General features: G+C 40.1%; 1 protein-coding gene across 3 annotated transcripts in view; it reads right to left on the bottom strand.

Annotated features, from left to right (window-relative positions):
- The window catches only part of acsf3 (acyl-CoA synthetase family member 3), a 37,474-nt gene extending 18,206 nt beyond the window's left edge, over window positions 1-19,268 (bottom strand). For all 3 annotated transcript variants that reach the window (XM_042495370.2, XM_088076788.1, XM_088076793.1), the window contains exons 1-5: window positions 19,182-19,268; window positions 16,560-17,362; window positions 13,079-13,234; window positions 7,741-7,895; window positions 6,066-6,211 (exon numbers count right to left, since the gene is read on the bottom strand). In XM_042495370.2, the coding sequence (XP_042351304.1) occupies window positions 6,066-6,211; window positions 7,741-7,895; window positions 13,079-13,234; window positions 16,560-17,282 (1,180 nt within the window). In that variant the 5' untranslated portion in view covers window positions 17,283-17,362; window positions 19,182-19,268. The remainder of the gene's footprint in view (window positions 1-6,065; window positions 6,212-7,740; window positions 7,896-13,078; window positions 13,235-16,559; window positions 17,363-19,181) is intronic.
- Between the last annotated feature and the right edge of the window lie 5,785 nt (window positions 19,269-25,053).

Raw genomic sequence — 25,053 nt, 5'->3', positions numbered from 1 at the left:
GTTTTATGCCGTTTCTGACTCCACAGTAGAATTCAGTCCTTCAGTCCAAACTACCGCTGAGTGCTTGACAAGGCTTTTTATTGCAGCACAGCTGCATAAAATTGTTATAACTGAGCTGCCAAATTATGAAATACAATAAGAGCTGATGTCAAGACTATTCGTAACTGTGAGCTGCAGTAATGTTAAGTGAAATTATTATTAAGAAATACTTAAAAAAGTGTTACAAATTGAAAATCCCCACATGTACTGACATCACCTGCAGCTTCCATCTATGTGTGCAAGTGTGACCTCCTGAGTTAAGTAATTATAGCAAAGCGAGTGCTCAGAATGCACAGAGAATGTCTCAGTGGTCGTTGTGTGTGTGTGTGTGTGTGTGTGTGTGTGTGTGTGTGTGTGCTGGTGCGCACACGCATGCACATGCCTGCCTTAAGGCTATTATGCCATTTCACAGACCACTGCTCTCCCAATAAAGAGCAGGTCAGTTCCTGATTAAAGAGAGATCACTTACTTCATATTGATCTAATCCACTCCAGCCCTGATTGGCAATGTCCATCACAGACCATCCCCTACACTCAATCCAGCAGGGAAAACCAACTGACCACAGAGGTAACTAGACTGCTTCTCAGTAGACAAACAGATGAAAAAACAAGCTTGAGTCAGAAGGTTAGACAAGCTGAATCCAGCCAAGTTATAATGATCAGTGCATCCTGAACTGCTGTGGATGGTGCAAACAAGGTTAATTTAGACCTACAGCATGAGATGGCTCTGGAGGATAGAGTGGATCAGGATCAGCTACAGCTAGAGGACATTCACTGTTTTGCTCAAGGACATTTCAGTAGGGTTAAGCTGCCAGTATGCTTCATCAAAACTGCTTGTCAGACAGTTGTATAGCTTCAAAAGCTCCCCCCTCCAACACCTTTCCGACTAGGATTGGTAGGGCTGTGTTTGAATGTTTCTTTACCTTTCCAAACCCGACAATTCCAACATTCACACCCAATTTATGCCATGATTGGCCAGAGGTACGAAAATAGCCAGAATTTATTTATTTTTGCGATTGTTAAACAACTACCTCTTCACTTCTTATGTGAACATCTGAGTGCAACACAATGAATGTCTTCCTGGAGACAGTTTGAAAATGTGCACTGTTATCCCAAATTTAAATCATATTGTGTCTCCACCTTCTTTATGATGGTAGTCTTTTGACTTCGGCTTCAGGTGTGGACATTCAGCTTTCTTTTTTTTAAACAAATATTGTCATATCACGTATACCCCTGAGAAATGTCTGGAGGATATGAAAAAAAATGATACTCCAAGCCCAGTTTTAAGCAATTGGAAGGGTGTCTAAAACAATTAAAAATCTGATACTGAGGGTCTAAAGGGACTGGATTATCCTTAAAACAAGCCTGGTATGTCAGAGATTACAAAACCCAAACAAAAGAAAGCCTCCCATCCACTTTTCTTCTGATCAAGTGAAAAGGCGTAGACAGAGCAATCTTCCTCGAGTTCTTCACCTTGTCCAGCAAAAACACTGCCATCTACAAAATGACAAAAACAGACTCTTCTCCCTCAATGACAAAGTCTCAGAAATCCATTTACGGTTCAACTCAAGGAATCTTTCTCCCCGTCTACGCCCTCTTTCATCATTTTTCTCCTCTCACGTCAGGAGCTGTAGAAATCTCGGAGACTTTGTAGCATTCGGCTCTTGATGATTCAACAAGATTGAGTGCCATTTTGTAGAGAACAGGCAGCGTATAAATGCTACATGCTGGGTGGGAAAAGGTCTGTGTGGAGAAAGAAATACAAAGGTCCAGACAGGATTGTCCTACAGTCATTTCTCCGAGAAGTTCATAAAAGAGTGGATAACATTAGGAGGAAAACAAGATCTCTTATGTCAGTAAATACGAAGACAAGGCTGAAAAGAATAGTGAAAAAGATTAAGAAAGATGAAAATGGTAGCAGAGTGACATAGTTGAGATAGATGGAAAGCACTAATCTCACATATTTACATCTCAAGAAGGGCAATATGACCTAAAAAGCCACACTGCTGTTAATATGTAATGCTCCAAAAGTGTAAAATACAACAAAATCAGGCCATTTACATGCCCTAAATACACTGCCTGGCCAAAAAAAAAGTCACCACCAAAAAAAAAGGTCATACAGTCTAATATTTCGTTGGACCGCCTTTAGCTTTGATTACGGCACACATTCGCTGTGGCATTGTTTCGATAACCTTCTGCAATGTCACAAGATTTATTTCCATCCAGTGTTGCATTAATTTTTCACCAAGATCTTGCATTGATGATGGTAGAGTCTGACTGCTGCGCAAAGCCTTCTCCAGCACATCCCAAAGATTCTCAATGGGGTTAAGGTCTGGACTCTGTGGTGGCCAATCCATGTGTGAAAATGATGTCTCATGCTCCCTGAACCAGTCTTTCACAATTTGAGCCCGATGAATCCTGGCATTGTCATCTTGGAATATGCCCGTGCCATCAGGGAAGAAAAAATCCATTGATGGAATAACCTGGTCATTCAGTATATTCAGGTAGTCAGCTGACCTCATTCTTTGAGCACATACTGTTGCTGAACCTAGACCTGACCAACTGCAGCAACCCCAGATCATAACACTGCCCCCACAGGCTTGTACAGTAGGCACTAGGCATGATGGGTGCATCACTTCATCTGCCTCTCTTCTTACCCTGATGCGCCCATCACTCTGGAACAGGGTAAATCTGGACTCATCAGACCACATGACCTTCTTCCATTGCTCCAGAGTCCAATCTTTATGCTCCCTAGCAAATTGAAGCCTTTTTTTCCGGTTAACCTCACTGATTAGTGGTTTTCTTAAGGCTACACAGCTGTTCAGTCCCAATCCCTTGAGTTCCCTTCGCATTGTGCGTGTGGAAATGCTCTTACTTTCACTATTAAACATAGCCCTGAGTTCTACTGTTGTTTTTCTTCGATTTGATCTCACCAAACGTTTAAGTGATCGCCGATCACGATCATTCAGGATTTTTTTCTGGCCACATTTCTTGCTCGAAGACGATGGGTCCCCACTATCCTTCCAGTTCTTAATAATGCATTGGACAGTTCTTAACCCAATTTTAGTAGTTTCAGCAATCTCCTTAGATGTTTTCTCTGCTTGATGCATGCCAATGATTTGACCCTTCTCAAACAGACTAACATCTTTTCCACGACCACGGGATGTGTCTTTCGACATGGTTGTTTAGGAAATGAGAAGCAACTCATTGCATCAGTTGGGGTTAAATAACTTGTTGCCAGCTGAAAGATAATCGCCCATGCAGTAATTATCCAATAGGAGGCTCGTACCTATTTGCTTAGTTAAATCCAGGTGGCGACTTTTTTTTGGCCAGGCAGTGTACAATAAACCACTATTAATACAATTGCTATCAATAAGTATATCAAGAGCTGACTTGTCCGCTACTTAGTTGGCAGAGGGAAGAAAGAAAAGAAAGTAAGAGTGTGTGTAAGAGAGGGTGAGAGAGGGCGACTCCACTCCACTACTCTTCTGAGAGTGTTTCCTGTGGTTGCTATTGATCCGTTTTAACCTACTTAAAGACAAGACAAGAACACACTGAGTCAAACAGGCACGAGCTCATGTCTGCAAACACTCACACGTACACACATGCACGCAGACGTACACACGTCCTCCTCTGTGCTGCAGTGGAAACATCAATAGAACCACAGCCATCCTTAATAATCACCAGAGAGGAATCAAACACAGCCTGCTCAGTTTATGCCAAACATTACCTGACAAACAAAACAAAACAATACCCCAACAAAACAGCAGACAGAGGATTACCCAATCCACTTGCAAGCTAATTAGCTTTACCTGTAAGAGGAAAAGTTGGCTGGGGAACAGGAAGGGAAGGAGAAGGTGGGAAGAGAGGGGAAGGGGGGAGGACAGGAGAAGACAGGAGAAGAAAGAAACCACCACTCGTCTGACCTCATTTCCAGGTCTTGCTTTTGTTTCTGCATGTGTGAGGGAGGTGTCGTTGGGATCATGGGGTTTTACCTGACATCACACCAGAGAAAACTGCCTACGATCAAAACACAGCACATGAATCTGAAGTGCTGAATCAAACTGGGGAGGGAGGCAGAGCGAAATCAGAGATATTTGAGAGATGTGATAAACAAGAGGTATATACTAAGTGTGTGGCCACACCAAAAGTTTGGCTTCTTTGGTTGAAAGTGTAGAAAAATCTGGAAAAGGTGGCTGAATTAAACGAGACATTACTCTAGTGGCATCTCGTTTGTAAAGCCAGGCAATAATGTAGTTTCAGTAAAATGTTGCACTTTTATAATGCTGTACTCCTTTATCCCATGACATTGTAGATTCTGACAAGGTTTCCCACACATTCACTTATCTGTGGGGGGCCGCCACAACTAAATCATAGGCCGCCACAACTACATTTTTGGAGCTGGACTGGTAATCAGGCATGCTACTTATATACAGTATACCGCTGGGTTATTCATAGCGCACTTGTGGCAGAGTCGCACCACGTCAGTCTGCATTTTTTTTTACATCTGCTTCCCCGAGAGGACATGTGAGGTGCTGTATTCCTTTTCCCTCTGGCACAAAAATCTTAATAAAATCCAGCAGGGTGTGGTGCCCCATTATTTTGGTATTACGTATTGAGCACATGTTTGAGATTGGAGAGAAGAACATCTGTGGTGTTTCTCCTTCTGTGTGCGATGCAGCCCCATTTCAAAACTGATTAAGATTTTAAAGCACTTGTAGTCTGAACCTGTCTTTATACATGGACATTTAACTTGTTTTGCCCAGGGGCCACTTTTGCAAAATGACAGGAGGCCAGGGGTCAGTTGATAAACAAACATTAATAATTAATATATAAATAATTAGCTCTGACCTTTGTCTGGGTTCAGGGGATCCTCACTCAGCACTTTGTTGTTGATTTTTTAATCTACAAGCTCTGTTGATGTTTTTTTTGTGTACTCTGGCAACTTATTAACATTCAAAGTACAAAAAAACTCCCAGCGTGCAACCATTTATTTTCTAAAATGGTCGGGACGTTACCCAGCATGCTACTGGGCCATATGTTGAATATCACTGGTCTAAGATCTAGATGTCCAGAAGAATTAAATCAAATCTGATCCTGTTTTAATAGACAACCATCAGATTTCACCAACAAATAAGCAAAACCACACTTAATGGGATCTGCTATCAGCAGCTGCTTCACAATAAATTCAACTTTGGAAGAGAACTGAAAGCAAAATCCCCAAATTTCTGCTTCATGAAGTCATTTTCATTTTAATTAAGCTCCACTCCCTAACCATGTTTCAAGGACATTATTTTTTTGTTTTATTTTTTTAAAAACCCAATTTAATGTGATTATAGTGAAAGAAATCACAAATTGCAAGTTTGCTGATTGATAATCATAAGCTGGCAAATTTTGAAAAGTAATGACACCTACATGTAGGGCTTAATTACTTCACAGCAACAACAGACAATGGAGGTAACGTTGATGTTCTTTTTTTTCCTCAAAGCCTTTGATAACAAATTTCAGACTTGCATTTTAAAATCAAATAACATCCACATTCACATTTGGTTTGGAACTGTAATTTAGCTTTAACGATGTTCATACCAGTTAAGAGCATACAAGGATATATTGTCCTTGGTTTGTTTTTTATTAAAAAGGTTTTAAGCTGGAGTGACTGCTGATTATCAGATGTCAAACATTTTTTTTAATAGCTGTTTCGTGCTGGTTTCATTTCCTGCAGTTGATCCAGCAGATGGCTTGTGATCTCACCAGTTTACTTGGAAAAAGACCAACATCTGTGTCTTTAACTGTCTGAATGCTGTTAGAGTTTTGATTTCTGAGGTCACATGACATGATTGTTACACACTCGAGTGAAGGAGTTAGAGTAAACAGCTCTGATACAAGTATAAGCGTGACTTTAGTTTATATATATTTTACTTTCACCGGTTTTGTCTTATACCTGTTTCTCCATACTGAGAACAAGTATGTGTGTGTGCGTGTATGGGTGAGTGTTAGAAGTGCATCCAGTCAGTAAAACGTGTGTACCTGGGATGCGCTGGCCCTTAAGAGGGTTGGAGAGAGCCATGCCGATCTCTGTCATGCCGTAGCGTTCTAGCAGTGTGTGTCCTGTAATCTCCTCCCAGCGCTGCAGAGTGGGGAGAGGGAGAGCAGCCGAGCCTGAAACCATTAGCCTGGAGAGAGAGAGGGAGAGACAGGGAGATGGATACAAGGGAAACACACCCGCCTCCATTATATCATTTATAAAATGTTATATTGCTAATATAAGTAATGACGGCTAGTCTTTACCTGTAACTGCGCAGATAAACTGGGTATGAACAGCATGTATGTGCAGCATTCAAATGTTGATAAAGAATTTGAATGTAAATGTCATGAATGAATCTTGAGAACTTCAAAGTATTTGACACAGCCCTATGAGACTTTGATCCAAAATTGTGTTGCTCAGTTGGGTTCAGATCTGGTGTTGGAGCCATGAACTCTGAGCTATGGTTATGGTTAAAAGTGAAATGATTAATATGAAGTGGTATGCAAACCTGCTTTATTAAATATTATATGCTATCATTTTTTTCCCCCAATATTTGATATACCGATATTTTCTAACTCATTTTGGCCAGTTGCCAGTGCTGATACCTATATTTGTTGACATGTTTTTTCCACAGAAATGCAGAGAACATAAAGTTTCTCTTGTATTGGAATCAACATTTTACACCTACTCTTATGATGATGGTCCACTTGTGGCAGATGCAGATATAAAATACAATGCATTTTAAAATCAACACATTCACTGGGCAAAACAATAAACTACTTTAACCTTGGTTACATGTAAAACATGCTATCTTTATTCTTATGTATCAAATTTTAAATAAAACTGTACAATTCATCACACTTCAGTGAGCTTGGATGATGCTCTCCCTGAGACAATCCTGACAATAACCAAAACCAGGGAAAATTTAACCTATTCCATCCAATTAAAGTTGTAAAATTAAAACCTCATGTTACTGGCCTGTGATATCAGCAGAAATGGGTATTTTGGGCTGATGCGGATATTTCATTGTAAAGCCCCTATCGGCTGATACCGATGATGTGATGATATTGTGAATATTATTGTGCATCCCTATCAAATATCGATATGGTTAAATATAAAAGTTGCATCATTTGTGTGTTTACGCCTTTCTCACTTCTCCAATGGGTCAGCTTCGTCACTACATGAATGTTGTTTATTCAGTCAAGGGGATTAATGACACCTGGGTATAGACATCGAAAGTGATGGGGGAGTGAGACAGTTTTTGACCATAAATCAAGACAGTACACCACCAGATTACTGATTAAGTGTTATTTTGAAAGTCGTAAAGTATGTTGCTATCCTTTGTTAAGAAAACGCCATTGTTGACTGTTGTTTTGCAGTTGCTTATGGTTTAGGCTGCATGTCATCAACCCTGCTTGAGCATTGGTTTGACAATGTGAGATTATTTGGATTTGTTGAAACCACTACATCTGGCGACTGTGATTATAGTAATTTTCATGAAAACCGTTCATGGACACTTTGGGCCGTGCAAGGAAGCATCTTTGTGTGCTTTAAGTGTTTCCCTGCTTATTTATTGAGCCTTTCCTTTGTCAATAGTCTGTATACACACACTCACATACATGTGTCCGTACACCAACGTGTGAGTAAACTGTCCGTCATTGATCCCAGAGCCAGTACCTGATCCTCTCTTTGCAGACCGCTTTGACAAAGTCCTTGACGTGAGGCTGTGTGAAGTGATGATCATAGTACTGGATCAGCTTAGAGTATATTGTTGGCACGGCCATGAACACATTAACCATGGGAGCCTTGGAGCTCAACAGCATCTCCCACACCTGGGACACAGAGAGGGAGACAGAGAGAGAGCGAATAAGAGAGATGGAAGCTTTTTTTACACAGAGATTGCACTATAGAGCCACTACGTGGTCCCTACTTTATGCCTCCTTTGCATTTTTACACAGAACCCAACAATGGCTGCATCATTCTGCTCAGGTGTGACAGGTATGACATGTAACACATGCATCATACGCATCATATTCTAGTGTAACATAAAATATATATGCACTGGCAGCGCTTTCTCAACAATAACAATGGCATTAACGTGTAACACTAACACACATATTTATATGGTGGCTGATCTCGTCCTCTGCTCGGAGAGTAAGAAATCTCATTGTTTTCACAGACATTTGGGGCTAGTGTTCATCTTTAAATTAGCCGCTATCAGCAATTTTTGAAAACTCCCGTGGTGGGTTGCGTGCATAAAACGTCATCCAAACGTCACACTTGCCCCACCCATGGTCACATATTTCCGGCTTTACATTTTACACAGACCTCATTTCAGGACTGTAACTACCTCTGTTCCTGGCTCAGAGGCAAGACAACTTTATCCCCGCTTTAACTGATCGATGTTATATACAGGACAGCGAGGCGGCATGAGGAAGGGAGAGGCAGATAAAGTAAGGCAAAAAAGGAAAAAAGTGCATCTACTAGACAGGGCCATGCAAACTAAATCTCTACATCCAGATTCATTCCATTAGCACATGTGAAAGTGCCATTTTTTCTTGTATTTGATGTAAATGGCAGAGTAAGGTCCAGACAGTAACCCCATATTAAACCTGTCAACACAGCGCCAAAAAAAAAAGACAAGGAAAATAAAAAAATCAAGATTTGTAAAGGTCAGGAGGAGGAAAACAGCAGACTGCTGAAGGGCAGAGCCAGCACATCGGCCAGTTAAAAGGCCTTCTGTACAGCTACTTTTGACAAATGTGCTTTTTGACTGTTACAGAAGGAGCCACTCACATCCTCCGCTGCACTTAGCAGGCTGCCTTAAAACACACCGGCGTTAATGTACATAAACATTCATCGTGAACTACATGCTCATATAAAAATACTGTTCAAATATCACATAAACTCACTTTTTCAAGGACAAAGCTATTTTACACACCCCACCCCACCATAATCACTCACTCACACACACACACACACACTCACACACACACACACACACACACACACACACACACACTGTCTAGGTATATCGCAGTAGACAATGGGAGGATGGGACGACAGCATGAATTAAGTGAAGGTGAACGACAGCCTCTCTAAGTCCTGTGTCCCCCCCGGGAGACAAATGCTCCTCCCCACCTGTCTCCCCTTCCCCTCCCCTCTCAGTCTACTTATCCTCACTTCTTCTTCTTTCATTCTACTTCCAGTCCCAGAGTGCTTCTTTTTCATTCTCCACTTTCATCTCTGACCCCTGCATCTTCCCTTCATCTTTCTTTCTCCCCTTCGTTTCCTATCTCACATTCACTTACCTTCTCTCTCCATTTCGTAATTTCCTGCTTCGCTGCCTCTGCAGTCTCTCTCTCTCTCTCTCTCTCTCCCCCTCACACACACCTAGAGACACTCACTGACAGATGCAGTCTCTCCCATCATCCCTTTCACCTACAGTAGCACCACATCCTTCTTAATGTGCCAGCAATTTCTAAACTCTTCCTTCCACTTCTCCTTTGAGTCACCTCTTCGTAGATTAATCTATAATCTATCTAACTCCTCTCACCTCCTCTGCCTCTGATAAACAAACATAACTGAGATTTATAAACAAATGCAGCCGAGATGATCAAGACTTGTCAACAGTCTAATCAGATCTCTGTCCCATTTCTCACAATATCATTACGAGTTCTAGAAATTGTTGGGCGTTCACAGTTCACCTGTGCACATACGGAATAAAACTTTGTGCGGGAGGAAGGATTAATGACTGAGTGTGCCCCGACCATTCTGGGTGGTGTCTATCAAGTGCAGTGGAGCGCTTCCACCAAGTCCAGACTGGAGGGGAGAGGAAGGCAATTTATGTCTGTCAAAGCGCTGGCCTCCACCTAGGGGACAGGATGTGATGAGAGCCGAGGGCCATGGCCTGCATCCCAAACAACTCTATGATCTGCTCAGGGCTCAACAGTCAACATGGGACTCTAAAAGATTTGCTAATTCTTCCTGAGAAGGGCTTGGATGTTGAATGCTGATGTGTCTGTAGTGCTGAGTATCACAAACTGTCAGGTATTAAAATGTGGCATTGACGCAAACATCAATGCAAACAAATACACTTTAGAGGCAGACAAACAAACGGAAACACAGTCACACAGGCACAGACACACCTCTCATTCATCCACTATTGTTACTGGTTTTCTTTTTCTTCTTTTACAAAAAACTTTTGTGTTTTAATATAGTTATCATTTCTTTTTATTATTAGTCCTTTTGTTAACATATTATTAATATTTACCGCAAATATTAATGACTAAAATACTTTTTGCCGAAACCATCTCCCCACACAGCTGCTTCCCTACAATAATTATTTATTATTATTATTACCTTATTTATATCTTCTCCATCTACAGTTAATCTCTCGATTTCAATTTTCTGTATATTATTAACATATACACACCACCATATCCTATCTGTGTGTCATCTCTGTCTTTGTTATTGCAAATAAAAAAATTTAAAAGGCATCGATGGTTGCCTGGATTTTTAATCCAATGTATTCATTCTTTGATCAGCTATCACAATTTTGCTTATTTCATAATTTCATTTAAATTTAGTAAAATAAAGTTTTTGTATAATGGTTTGTGTTCAAACTAAATGTTAACGCTGACATGTTTCATTTATTTTGTTAACAACAAAAAGGTTCTTTAGGAGAACATTTTGATATTTCTCAATTTAAGGTATCAGGAAGGTATAGTTTTGGTTTTGGCACTGTCAAAATGACAGATGGCAGCCATGCTAGCCACTCTGTGAGGCTCTACCAAGACACTGTGTTTCAAGGTCTGCATCCAAATGGGCTCACAAACACAATGCTAACATGCCATTATTAAGCAGGTATAACAGTTTAGTCACCATGTTCATCATATTACTATAGCACGCTCGCATGCTAATATGTTCTTATTAGCACTAAACACAAAGCTGTTAACTGTGGCTAATGGAAATGTCATTAGTTTTGATCATGAACCAAACTACTGGACAAATTGACATTTTGACCTGATGATGGCAATAAATGAAAAGACAGGGGTATTTATGTTTACGTTTGAGGAGGCAAAAAATGTTGACACCAAAATTTCATGGCAGTCCTTTCAATAATTCAATAATAATTGTTCAGACATTTTACTCAAAATCATCTCATGTTGGCACTAGAGGAAAAGTGAAGTGATGACCAAAATCATAGATTTTATCCTCTGGGGACTAGGAATGGATAAGCAGAATTTCATGGGAGTCCATCCAATAGTTGCTGAGATATTTTTGTCTCAACCAAAGTGGTTGACAGACAAACAGATGGATCAACCTGCTGTGCAAAGACATTAGTTGGGTTTCTATCCAAATGTACTGAACATTTTAATGATTTTTTGTCTCAGAGAATTCGCCACAGAAAAAAATGCTAATATATGTGCTTTTCCATCCCCTTCTATAATGCAAATATTGGCAGTTGGTTAATCAAGATAAGCCATACATGGCGCTAATTCTTTAGTCAGAAGTGAGTGAGTTAAAAGCTGAAGATGAAGAGAGCTTGTAATGGCCAATGGAATAAAGTAACATAACATCAGCATCTATTTGCTAGATTAGTTTTCATTGCACTTAGTTGCATTCACCTTTTGTCAATGCAGCAATTTTTCCACCTCCCTCAAGAATTATTTTTTTTGGCTATTTTTGAAGAGTTCTTCAAATTTATGGTCTTTTTGCTGCATAAAAACAGGTGGATGGAAACACACCAATTGACTTGACTGACTAAGTTTTGTCAAGAAAAAAAGCATTAATGCATAAAATATTACTTTAGAGAACTTTTAAACAGGCAGATATGAGTGTGTACAAATACTTTACCTTAGAGAACATAATGAATTGATGCATTACTCCTCCTGTGTATTAAATATTTCAATAATGTCAGTAGTAACATATTTTTTATTGTATTAATAAATAATTTCCTCGCTGTTAAGCAAAACATTTGTTGCTGTGATTAAGAAGTGTTTATCAAATAAAAAATAAAAATCTGACCAGTGCTGTGTGAACCCCTGAAAGAGTATCTTAAATAAACTTATGTGCAATTCACTGGATCACAATTCCTGCACTGAAATTTTTGTCACTATCTCCAGGCGAAATCAGAAAAAATCAATGCCGGCCTCTGCTGCCTAGGCTACCCTTCAGAGATCTTAGGGGATAGAAGAGACAGACTATCGATCACTTCATCAATGTACTGTTACTTCAGGAGGAGGAGAATAAAGGCTTTTTTCTGCGGGTGAAAGGAGGGGTTTTGTGGTTTGGTACACAAGGTCAGGGATAACAGCTGAATACTGATAGCTTTTACAGTGCAGCAATACCTGCGTTGACAGATACATATGTCCTTTAAGGACCTTTCCTTTCCATCTACCTTCACTGCCATTAAGCTGTTGAGGTCCTGACACACAAACAAAAACACACGTACACTGAAAAACATGTGCATCTACACCTCTATATGTTCCAAAACCACACACACACACACACACACACACACTTAAGCAACCCATCTTCCCCTCCCTTCTCTGGGCCAAACAAGCACCATCATCCTTCAATGTCAGCTCATCGATTGATCCGCTGCTTAAGCCCCTGCCGTGAGTCGGCATTGGTCAGATACAAAGCCACACAAGGCAATTCATCACTAAGCCCCAAACACTTAGTTTGACAGTCAGAGAGGGAGGAGGAGGAGGAGGGAGAGGAGATGAAACAGGGGTAAAAAAGGAAGGAGGAGAAAGGTGGAAGGGGAAACACTGAGGAAAAAGGAATTGATGTGGAAAAAGCTAAAAGTCTTTTTTCAACCAGACTGTCCACGCAAGACTTCTAAATCTAAAATACTTCTTTGCCTCGCTGTCAGTGATAGCTCTGGTCTCACAATCACCACCTGAGTCTTACAGCTGTGCGACTGCCTCGTTTCTTCACGAGTGTTAACAAAAAGATGTACTGTACCAAGAGTCAGAAAAAGCACGAGATAGAGTGCAGTCACGACCTTCTGAGGCTGGAATTCAGGCAGCATGATGCAGGTGGCGCCCACCCAGAGCGGGCACAGCAGTTTGTTAATGATGCCATGCACGTGGTGGAGCGGCAAGGTGTGGAGGATGACGTCATCTCGGGACCACGCCCACTCTGAAACCAGACATTGGACCTGAGGGTGAGCAGGGGGAGACAGAGGAGACGATGCAGTCAGCAGCCTAAATCAGCTCCTACTGTTGCAGACATTTGCTTTGATATTTTTTGGTGCAGTTCACTTGTTTAACTTTTTGTACCTATTTCCCTCTAAACTGCTGTGTTCACAGCTCAGAATTAGTTATTTCCCGCTGCTGCAAGAATGACTTCTGACAACCCCCGTGGTTTTGGCTGCAGTTGAGAGCTTAATAATAACTCAAAATTATGATGAAGTAACTGTGTTATGGTCTACTGAGACTCCTTTTGGTGGAGAAGTCTTAACACAACTCTTCGACAAATTATTTCTCTCTGCGTGATGTCCAAACTGTAAGTATAGACAAAAACACAAAAAACCCAGATGTTTATCATCTATGTTTTGAAATGCTATCATTATACCTGCTCTGACACTGAGCATCTCAGCATGATGTCACGTCATTGTATGTTTTTAGCACTTGGCAAGAATAAAAGAAAAATCACTAGCAACAAAACAACAAAATATTTTTTATTGTTTAAATGTTTTATGTTTGTGGAGCCAGTTGTTATCAGCCAATAACACATTTAAAGTGTTGTCATACAAGGCCTGAATTGTGCTTAGTGGATTCCTGGACTATTTCTCACAGAAACTGAGCCCTAGGTTACTTTAGGAAGGAGGGCTATTAAAGAAGTATTTCACTGCTGAGAATAATGTCTTTTCATAAAGCTGGGCTGTGTATGCAGTAGAAAGACACAAATATATTGAAACTGGTGCTACCGAAAAAATAACTCACTGCTGAGGTTCACTCAGTTGCTAAAATTCGATTTAATTGCGAGGGGCATGATAACATATTAGAATGAATCCTGTGTCTATTTAATGACTTTGAGGTTTGTGACTGTGAATGTCAAATTATGGAGAAAATAAAAAACCTAGAATATAAGGTGCTACAATGGGCTTAATCTTAATCTTAATCATAATCTTATCTTACTTTTGACTGTGTAAGACATGTTGTTCAAGCAAGTAATATAGATGATTTGTACCTTGAAAATGTATTAAATTGCAATATATTGTACAGGTGTCCTAGATAGTGTGTCCTGTATAATCTTGCATTTTCAAACAGTCAGACTTAAAACAGAATACTTCTGAATGCAAATGCAAAATAATCTATTTTAATTTTCCCATACAGTAGGAGAAAATTTCAGCGATGCTGTCACTATCGGGCATTTTGACACTCAAAGTAATGCAAATAAACATTCAGTATATACACAATGTCTTAGACATCAACAATGATGAAAGTGGAAGATTGCCATGAAATGTAAAATCCAAACTTAAATTTGAAAGTTATACAGCATATTTATTTTCCTTTCAAGCTTTGCCTCAAGTCTTTATTCACATTAAACTGACTGAGCTTTCCAGGAACACTGACAACCTGATGTTGTTGCCTTCCAGGAAAATGAGCAGACTCACTTAATCATTCACTCACTCAGTCACTTCCCTGAGCCAACCAGAGACAAATGCAGCTCTGCCTTCCTTCAGAGGGATTTAATTTTCCACACTATTGGACATGTAGGTCAATTTCTCTTAAAAATATACAGTAAAATCTTCAGGAGATCTCTAATGGCATAAATTAGTGATTATTCAAAAAAGTCGACTGGAACAAAAGAGGAATGATGCTAATCAGGCATTCAGATGTGGGTGTGGGGCTGTCTCAACACTTCTTGCACTCAGAAACATGCATACATTTTATGTGTCAAAGCTTTGGATCGTCACTTCGCAATCTCTGTCTGAACTGCATGAAATATCAAACGCCACGTTCTAAATAAATCAAACTCAGAAGACAAACGTGGACCGTATGAAAACGATTATGTAAATTAAGTAATTTCTTGGGTTGAAAAAGTAGATTTCTGACTTTAAAGTCACTGATGTCTGAGCTTCCTACAAGCATCTGAGTGCACTGAAGACCCCATCTCCAAAATATTCTGATGACCACCATCGCTGAAACTAGAGAACTATTGTTTGTTAACAAACATACATACATCCTATGGTAAACAAGAAATATCTTATTGTTTTCTTTTAATTACTGAAATGTTTAGCTGCCATAAAGGTTTAGGATAACCTAAACTAACCCGACGGATACAAAGGCCTTGTTCACACATGCAGGGGTAAAATGGATTTTTCCTCCTAAATTTTCAAAAAAAAAAAAAAAAAAAAAATATATATATATATATATTTATTTATATATATATATATATATATATATATATATATATAACAGCTCACATTAATTAATTAAACAAATCCCTTCCACACAAGTACTTCTTAAAAAAAAACTCTGTCTAAATGAAAAGACAAAAACAACTAAAGCAGCAAGTGATCAAGCGAAGAATAAGACGTTGACCAATCAGAAAATGTTGGCAGTGATGTGATAGTGATATCTTAATGTGTGTGTGTTGGATTACGTAGCAGTGACCAGTGCGCATTCTAAAGCATCTGTTTCTCAATATAGTGGAAGTGTAACTCTACATTTATCTCTACATTTATGTGTAAACATAAACAGCACTATTTTGGTCATATCTAATATTGCACAAAATTTCACCTCATTTGTAACACTCAGAAAAGTGCACACAAAAATATCAGTTTTTATGGTACATACCGATTCTGAATATTTGAAATAGTTTCAAGTCTCATTTTCCACAGTATCGATACACTGGTACCAGCTGCGATTTCTTGCTCTCTCTAATTGTTAATGCTTAGTAAAGTAATTCTTCTGTTCTCTGCTACTAACCAAGAAGTAATAGCACTGTGATATTGATTTTTTTAACAGCATTTTTAAGTTTATGCCCGCAATGTTTTTTTCTGATTCGAATTAAAATAGCATAAAAAATTATATTTCTCAAGGTATTGTATCGAAGTTAGAAATTCCATATTGTGACCACACTTCTCTGACATCATGAGCCATAAACCCTATTTTACCTGTCTACAAGTCAATACAGAAACAAAGTTTCTGAAAATCTTCACCCTGGAAGGATTTTTTACAAGAGTTTTGATTTCAGTGACTTAAAACACAGTTTGCATTTGGACGAAACACAAATATGCATTAAGAAATCAGTGTCATAAAAAATACCTGTATACGTGTAAATTAATTAGCCACAGCTTTTTAGTCCATTAGCAAAAGCTGTAACATCTTCTACTATGTCAAAGCTGTACACAAACTTTTTTCACTGCTGACAAACATGTCCTGTTTGTCAAACTAGAAGCTGATGAGCCTAAAATGAAGAGAACTTGAAGATGTAACTTGCTTTATAATTATGGTTTAAAAGACAACATTTACCATGGCTTGGATGTTGCTGTGTGTATGTAGGACTCCCTTGGGTCTCCCTGTGGTCCCACTGGTGTAGATGATCATAGCTGGCCGATCAGCCCAGTCTGTGATGTCTCCTTTCTCCATCTCTTGGATGTCTGCCCCGTCTAAAAAGCCCAGGTCAGAGGTGGGGGGCAGTGTCAGGCACGGCAGCCCCAGCCTCTGTGCCAGTGGCTCAAGGGTATCAGCATAGGGATGCCCTGCCACCAGCAGTGAACTCTGGGAGTCACAGATGACGTACTCCAGCTCAGATTCAGGATGTTTTCGGTAGAGTGGAACCGCCGTCCCACCGCTCATCCAAGCTGCCCACTGTGCCACTGTATAGGACGCATCATTAGCGCACAGGAAGGAGATTCGTTTTCCTTCAAGACCCCCAAAATCAGTGTTGAGAGCAGTGCTGATTCTGCCTGCAAGACCTAAACTGCTGCAATACAGCTGTTTGTAGCTGTGACTGCCACAGCTGTCAATGATTGCAAGCTTATCTCCAAATGCTGGAGCTCTGGTGAACACTGGCCTCTGCTTTTTTCGTGATGATGGTGCTGTAGTCCATCTATGGGCCCCTCTTTGAACCACAGTTCGCAGTAGCCATTGTCCTGGTTTTGATGGGCTGTAAGTTCTGTGAAGAGGAGCTTTCCAGTGAGGCAGTGTCCACTTTAGGGAGTGGCAGGTGGCAGCAACAAGTCCTGACAGCATGTTTGAGCTGTTCAGATGCTCCTTAAAACATCAAGATGGCTCCATCCTCAGCCTCTTGCATCCACTTATATATCAGACATCTGAGAGTAGAAAGGCAAAAAAGGCTTTGTTTTATCAGTTGGCACACAAAGATTGACATCTTCTCCTAAAGGCAAATCATATAAATCTACACTTCCCCCTGACGTCCTTCTGTAATATTTAATGTGACCATCAGCAATCACTTTTTCTTCACTTTCATTCATCCGACATTGCACTGTTCAACACAAATTCACTGCACGTGGCTTAAATTCATTGTTTCTTCTACCATTTTAAGGGGCAAACTGAAAAATAAATCCCAGACAAATTAAAGGAGCAATCCATCAAATTAGTATTGCACTTTTGAAGCTAGAGAAATTAAAAAAGACAGATTGACAAAGATTTGAGCAGCAGAGGCTGAGAAATACTTTTAATTTTAGGTCATTCTTGTAAGATACTGGATTCCTCATTTTCCATTACTTTTTACCACACACCTCCAGTTTGTAACAGAGGCTTCCTGATATAATTAGGATTGTTTTGGTCAGACTATGGGAAGCTCTCCCCAGAGCCACAGAAGTACAGTCATTACATAAATGTTGAAACAAACCACAATGACATAAAATATCAGCAAAATAAAGGCCAAAACTAAAATCAAGATAATAAATGCGAGGTAAAATCAATAAAATAACAAAACAAAGACTGACTGCTAAGATAAAATCAAGATATGCTTTTCAATAGAAGTGCATTTTTAGGGGAGAGCAATATGAAGACAGCCTTATATCCTCTGGGCAGATCATCCCAGAGCTTTGAGACCCTGATGGTAAAAGCTCTGTCCCCTTTAGTCTTCAGTCTGAACTCTGGAGCAAACAAGAGACCTCTGCCTGAGGATCTCAAGCTACACAAAGGTTCAAAAGGGATGAAAAGGTCTGAAATGTCATCTGGAGCCAGGCCATGAAAGTCCTCAAAAGTAATCAATAAGATCTTAAAATCCTAAAACAGACAGGGAGCCACTGTGAAGAGCCTGAAACTGGTTTGATGTGGTTGTACTTCTTGGTTATGGTTAACAGCCTAGCAGCTGAGTTCTGGACAATCTGTAGTCAATTCAAAGTTTTGGGGGGAATAAAGGAATAAAAGCACATCAAACAGTTTCTGCATCTATAAAAAGTTAAAATAGCACTTACTTTAGAGATAAAAAAAAAATATGAACACAAAGACAAGCTAATTAATTTGTTGCTCAAACATAAAAAATCAGAAACTTTTATAAAGCTGTGTTAGTCAGAATCACCTGTTTTGGCCTATTATGTAAACATACAAGGAATCAGACTCTGGTTGCTCTTAATGAGAAACAGACATTCAGCCTAAAACTGAACAAATGAATAAACATTTGACTACAATGCACGCATATGATCCATTTTAAACAATACAATGACATTAGTAAGTAACATTAGTTAAAAAATTAATTGCTAACGTTGCACTAAAAATGTAACGTTAAGTTAGATTTGGCTATGTGTAAACTTTTCCACAGCTGTCACGTTATTCAGTGTAACTGTGGTCAATAAAATCAGTGTAACAATGTCCGGTTACAACAGGAAACAACTGACTGTTCACTTTGATGCGGACACTAACGTTGTTGGATTCAGTAACGTTAACGTTAAATTAACGTTGAGTTAACGTTAAATTAACGTTGAGTTACTGCTGACTGCATTTGACATAACGTTAGATAACTGACACTGACAAACTGAAGACGACCTCGACACTGACCGGACCTCAGCCAAAAATACGAGCCCAAAAACTCCCCTTTCTACGACGAATAATATGTGAATGTTTCTGAAGTTATATCCGTGTTCTAGTGTGCGAATATCTCCTTAAATTCATTAAACTTACCCAAAACATCAGCCGGTACGCCTTGCAGTGAAGGACAGGGCAACGGCTTCACTCTTCCGGCATGAAACAAATGCCGCGTGAATGGTTCCTGCCTTAGGTACACGCTATAAGCCCAGCTGGCGACTGAGACTTAAAAAATATAGATTTTATTTGACCAAAAACATTGTGTTTTTTAATTATAATGATTTTTGGGTACTTTTTTTTCACCACATGAAATTATTTAAATATTTCAGAAGATAATTATTAAATTGTGTTGCTTTTATAAGGACTTATAAGGAGTTTTTTATTTATGTATTTTTAAATCATTTCACTTTTAAAAATGATTTTAAGTGTAAATTCTACACACATGATCTGATGCAGTACTTTGTACTTCATGCAGGAAACCCCCTTACAAGTTTCATCATACCTCATAGACAGCGACTTTCAGAAGATGTAGTGAAGGGTTGCGGCGATATGCTTTCAATACGAAAGGTGACGATAATCATACTGTGTACATTTACTTAGGTATCTACGATATTAACTAAATGCAACTCACCACAAATCTCACCTTTATTTTAGTCATTTTCAAAAGACTTTTTACACAAAATTCGATCATTGCATTGGAATAAGGCCTATATAAGAGAGTATACCCACTTCCTCCTCAGTAGCACATCCATGTATCAAGTAGTACACCCACCTCAACCCCATCAACTACCACCACACCACTGTATGATTGATTACAGAGTTACTAGACTTGTTGTTGTTGTCTGCCATCATGTGGTTCTTAACTCAGCTTGAAAGTTGTTGGCAAAACACGCCCCAATTTTTGAGGACCTGCAGATCCAGCAGAAAAGCTGCTCACCAGAGACGAGGACAGGGGAAGGGAGACTGCAGCATATATGCAGCTACCCCACACAGAGCTGTGTTTGGCTTTAGATCGCATGCCAGTCCTACCACTCAGTGTGCCAACTAGCTTGGCTGGCTTCATCATCACAGTACAAGTGGGCACATTCAGCCGCCAGCTGGCAGTCGCGTGCCTCAGATAAGAGAATGGTACAGACATGGCACACGTTCAAAAAGTTTTCACTTCCCTCCCCAAACCCCCTACATTGCAAACGAGGATGGCATGTTCCTAACGAAATTGGAGCCTTTGTTTCAGAGAACTCCCCTCCACTCTCTGGAATAGTATCGTCAAAGACCACTCGTTCCCATTCGTGGGGAAAACGCTATTCAAGGGGATGCTATGCTACCCCAGCAGCTATGTAATTTCCAGGGACTCCTTTTTTGTACGGTCTTTGTACAGTCTTTAGTCTTTTTTGATGCAGATGGTACTGCCGCATTTTCTAAGGATTCAACCTAAAAAAGACCAAATGTCATCTTCGATGAACGAAATAACGCGCAGACGACCCATGCTTTTGGATATGTTTCCTGGAAGTTGGCCATATGTTTGACATGTGCTATATGGGGACTGGAATCTGAACCACTGAGGGAGTTATCTTCAACTACTGGAGACATGCAGGGACGGATGATAAAGGGTATCATGTAAATGTCTGTTTGTAGTGGTGAGAGGACAAGACATGGCTATCATAAGGAGTTATGGTTACGATTATGGCGAAAACATGATTAGAAAGAATATCTAGCAGAGGCTGGCACTCTGCTGCAATGGCCTGCTGCCAACACACCATTCAGCAAAGACCACCTGAAAGGATCTCGCCGCTGATGGGCAGGACGGCCGCGAGCCGGCGCCAACTCCCATCTTGGCAAAGGGCTGCATCTGAGGAAAAGAGAAAGAGGGAAAGAGGGGACCCCCCACAGTTCTGTGAGAGAGGCTGGGATGGTAACACAAACCATGGGGAGTACCCAAGCATGTGTCAGGTTGGCATCAATGTGAGAATCTCTTGGCAAGCGCTTCGTTCTCTCCCCTCCCACCCCAGCTCACACACAAACACACTGTTGCCCTGCTTGGAACACATGGTACATCAGCAGCGGCATCTGGCCGCGCTGACTCCTGGCAGCTGCGCTTCGTCTTCGCCAGTTGGGAGTCTTGGCACTGCCACTTCATCAACTACCTGTGGCTCCTCCTGGGTAAAAAGGCGAGCGATGAATTATTCCGAGGCTGCAGCTGCAAACTTGAATTTCATCCAAGAGATTCACTGTAAACATATGACTGCCTCGCAGAGCACATGCCACCCACATACTAATGTGCAGTTGACAACATGGCTTGTATTCTGCGCAGAGGGACTTGTGTTTCCTCATGTAATGGCACGGTTCATTTGAGGTGAAAGATGAAGCATGCTCTGTGACGATTCTCGACGTGTTGTATCTATGTCAAGTGCTTTCAAAGAGGCTCAGGGAGAAACAACTCACGGACAAATGGAAGCTCTTTTTTTTTAAAAGCGTCAAATCAACAGAAACACAGTGAGCAAAAGACAAACATAAGTGGCGATAACAACATTTGGAAAAGCAAAGCGTTTTGGACTCAATGCTCTTCACCAGGCAGCATTGGCCCATCTCTTTGTGTTAGGAAATGGTGTTGAAAGATCAAATCAAACAGCAGCCAAGGATTACACTGAAAGGATTTTTTTCACTTATGAATAAATGGACAAGCGACCTTTCAACTCTGCAATTATTGCCTCACACTCAATTTCTAATGGAGGTTTTGACAACCAAGGACATTTGCCTGGAGTGCTCTGAATACATTTCAGCTGTGACACCATGGATTGGTAGAAAAGAGTTGGACGGCCTTATCTGATTGCTTCATTATTTCAGTGATGCCATATATATGCCATTTACCTTTTGTGATGGAAGGATAATACCATTTCAACACTGAGATTCATTAAATACAAAGTACTCTCCACCTGTCCCGAGATGTGTAGTTTAATATACAAGACATTTACACCATAAAATGATACAGAAAAGGCACACAAAGGCGCATAAAAATTCACCAGAATGCAGGAAATTAAGTGTGTGATGCTCAAAATTTTCTTGTGGAGAACTGCAAGGAACCCCCCCTTCTCCCACCCAACAAAAAATAAAGTAAAAATAAAAAATGCACCCATGTTTTCTCCTGCTCTCTCAATTGATTTTTCTTGAAGCCCTCTTGTTCCCAGGGCAAAAACCTAAAGCTTTCAATTTATCCCAAATGTCAGCTATTCAAGTTTGATGGCAGAGCACAAAAATTTACAGTGTGTTTATTGTGACCACAGTTGCAGTATTCAATTGCAACATTGGCAGAGACTGTTATTGATCATATAGTTTTGGCTCTGTTTATGCATGCAGTAAAGTCAAGGGAAGCAGTTCAGGGGAGAAAAGTTAAAAAAAAGCAAAAAGATGAATTTGATATCAGAAATTTTTGACATCTTGCTTGAGAGTTCGTGGTTTGCTCTTGGCTATTGGAGCACAGCATGACCTAATTCAAATTCAACACTTGTTGTGTTAGTGTTTATTTCCAGGCTTGTTTCAAGAGAAATGTTGGCAAGCTGTTAAAATCTGTCAAAATTTGACTACATCTCCCACTTACGTACACATATTCCCTCACTTTTTTTCTGTGGGTGTTAGTCATCTGACAGTGACCCAGTGGGAGTTTTTTCTCCATCTGTGTCGGTCTGACCCATTTTAGCCCTCGGCCACGTCCAACTGTTCTGTTTCCCAAACATATGTGTGGTGGCAGGGGGATAAGCGAACCGTCGCCACGCGGGACCTGCAGACACACACTGCAGATATGACACTGGACCCTGCCTTCCTGTCTGTCTGCTTCCCACAGCATATGTCATCATCAATACTGGCCCCGAGGATTCACACCTAAGTGATTTGACAAAACACCAAGACAACTGCTTCTCTTCCTCCTGCTCTGAGTCAAAGATGTGTTGTAAATTTGCTTATCACACCAAGTTGATTTGTGTAGACTTTTGATTATGTGTGTTTTATTTTAGTTCTTACTTCTTTCTGTTAATGGACTCTGTGTGTTTGTGTGTGTGTGTGTTAACTGTAAGAGAATATGTGCTTGCCTCCAGTGATTTTCCAACCCTGCTTCCTGGAAATTTCATTTGTATATTGCAAATTTACTTCCTTCATTACATGTTTGTGGCAATGTAATCGCTTTCTGAATTATGTACCGAGACAACATTTCTTTCAGGTAACAAAAGACAACAGTCATGTTTTACATAGGCCGCGGAAGAAGGTGATTGGTGAGGATGGTGGGAGTACAAATTGCATGACCCAGAACTTCTGGATTTGTGTCCAGACTCGTGTCTTAGGTTTAGGAAATAGATACACTTTGGTGACGGTTAGAGAAAGATAGTGATTTTAGTTAAATGTTAATAAAACAGATCAAGAAAACAATGTTGTAGTTACTACAAGGAGATAGTGTATGAAAAACAACTGATATGTTTTCAGTAAATGTTTTGCTGATACGTTCAGTATCAAAATTTTTTTGACTTGCCAAATACATAATAGAATACTGTGAGCATGACAATTTTTTGTAGGCCAACACAGAAGTTAGCACCGCCCTGGTTCCCTCGACAAAGAGCTAATGGGATTTTTCCATTGGATTTTCAATTATTGCAGAAAAAACACTTTTTATGGTACTTAAATGTTTTGTTCAGCAAGATAATCTTTACAAATAAAAACCACTTTTAGGATTTTTTGAAACATAGATGCGATTGCCAGAAATTAGACTAACTTCATCATCGTTGCATGACTTTAAAATCCCTGGCACAATGAGACTGTAAAGCCATGTTTGGCATGATGATGCTCTGTAGTCTACATCAGTCTCTTGTCAACTGCTGTCTTTTCTTTTTAAAAAAGTAAATGTTTCAGAATCCACAACCGACCTTAATTCAGGCATCTAACCAAAAAATTCCATTGACTTCAAGACAAGGAAACCGGGAGTGCTAAAATGCTTACTCACTTTCTGGTTTTAGGACTCAAACCTGCACCACTCTATTCGCAACATTTTCTCATTATGTTAGTAAACCAAATTTGCTTGGCATTACGTTTCCCTCAAAACATATTCACTGTTTCATATTAGTTGCATATAAACATAATATCAAGGAGACAAAGCTGATTTTTGAGTTATCATTATAACTCTGCATGGCTTAACCTCACTTACTCACCTATATTTCTCCTGATTCTGCTGGCCAGCCCTTGATTGGCCACTTGACTTGGTGGACAGACTGGCTGCACTCTCTGTGCAGATCATAACACGAGCCAGTGAGGGCAGAATAGGCCAACCAGAAGGGGGATTGGGTTTTTTTCCAAGTGGTCCATGTTGGCAGATGAGATGGTATCACTGCACAGAGCCAGGACCCACTGGGGACTGTGGGGTGTGAGGCACATATGGGCAAACAGGCTGCTGATGAGCTGCTTACATGAGCCTCTCATCATGGCCTTAGAGAGAGATGTCTCCACTAGAGGATTTGGAGTGGCTATATGCTGTGGGTCTGCATTGTTTGGGTTGGCACAGGATCTTGGAATCGAGACACTGACTGCAGAGAGCAGTTTGTTTGCAGAGATGCTCTCCCTTTATATTTTTATATAATACCATACAAATTAATTTGGGGAAATGCTCTGTATCCACTAAGGTTATATAAAAATGCCTGCAACTTGTTATTGTAATTTACAAGTTCTCTGAATAACTGAGGCAGACGACGTGGTCAAATGGACGGAATAAAGTTGATTTAACTGTAGTCTTAAGGTAACTCACCCTAAATAAATGATATCCAACTTCCTGACCTACAGGCTGTAATAAGCTTTAGAGCGCTGCAGAATTTTTTGATGGCTCTACACTAATGCCTTATTGATTCTCCTCTTTCCCTTTTAACTCACACGCATGAAAATGGAAACTATTCTGCTAGACAGACGATCAGGACTTCCGCTCAGCTCACTAACACTG

This window comes from Plectropomus leopardus, chromosome 1, assembly GCF_026936395.1.
Source record: "Plectropomus leopardus strain MGB_pleo_1.0 chromosome 1, ASM2693639v1, whole genome shotgun sequence".
In the NCBI taxonomy this organism is placed as follows: Eukaryota; Metazoa; Chordata; class Actinopteri; order Perciformes; family Serranidae; genus Plectropomus; species Plectropomus leopardus.
This window is presented reverse-complemented; position numbering and strand designations above follow the sequence as displayed.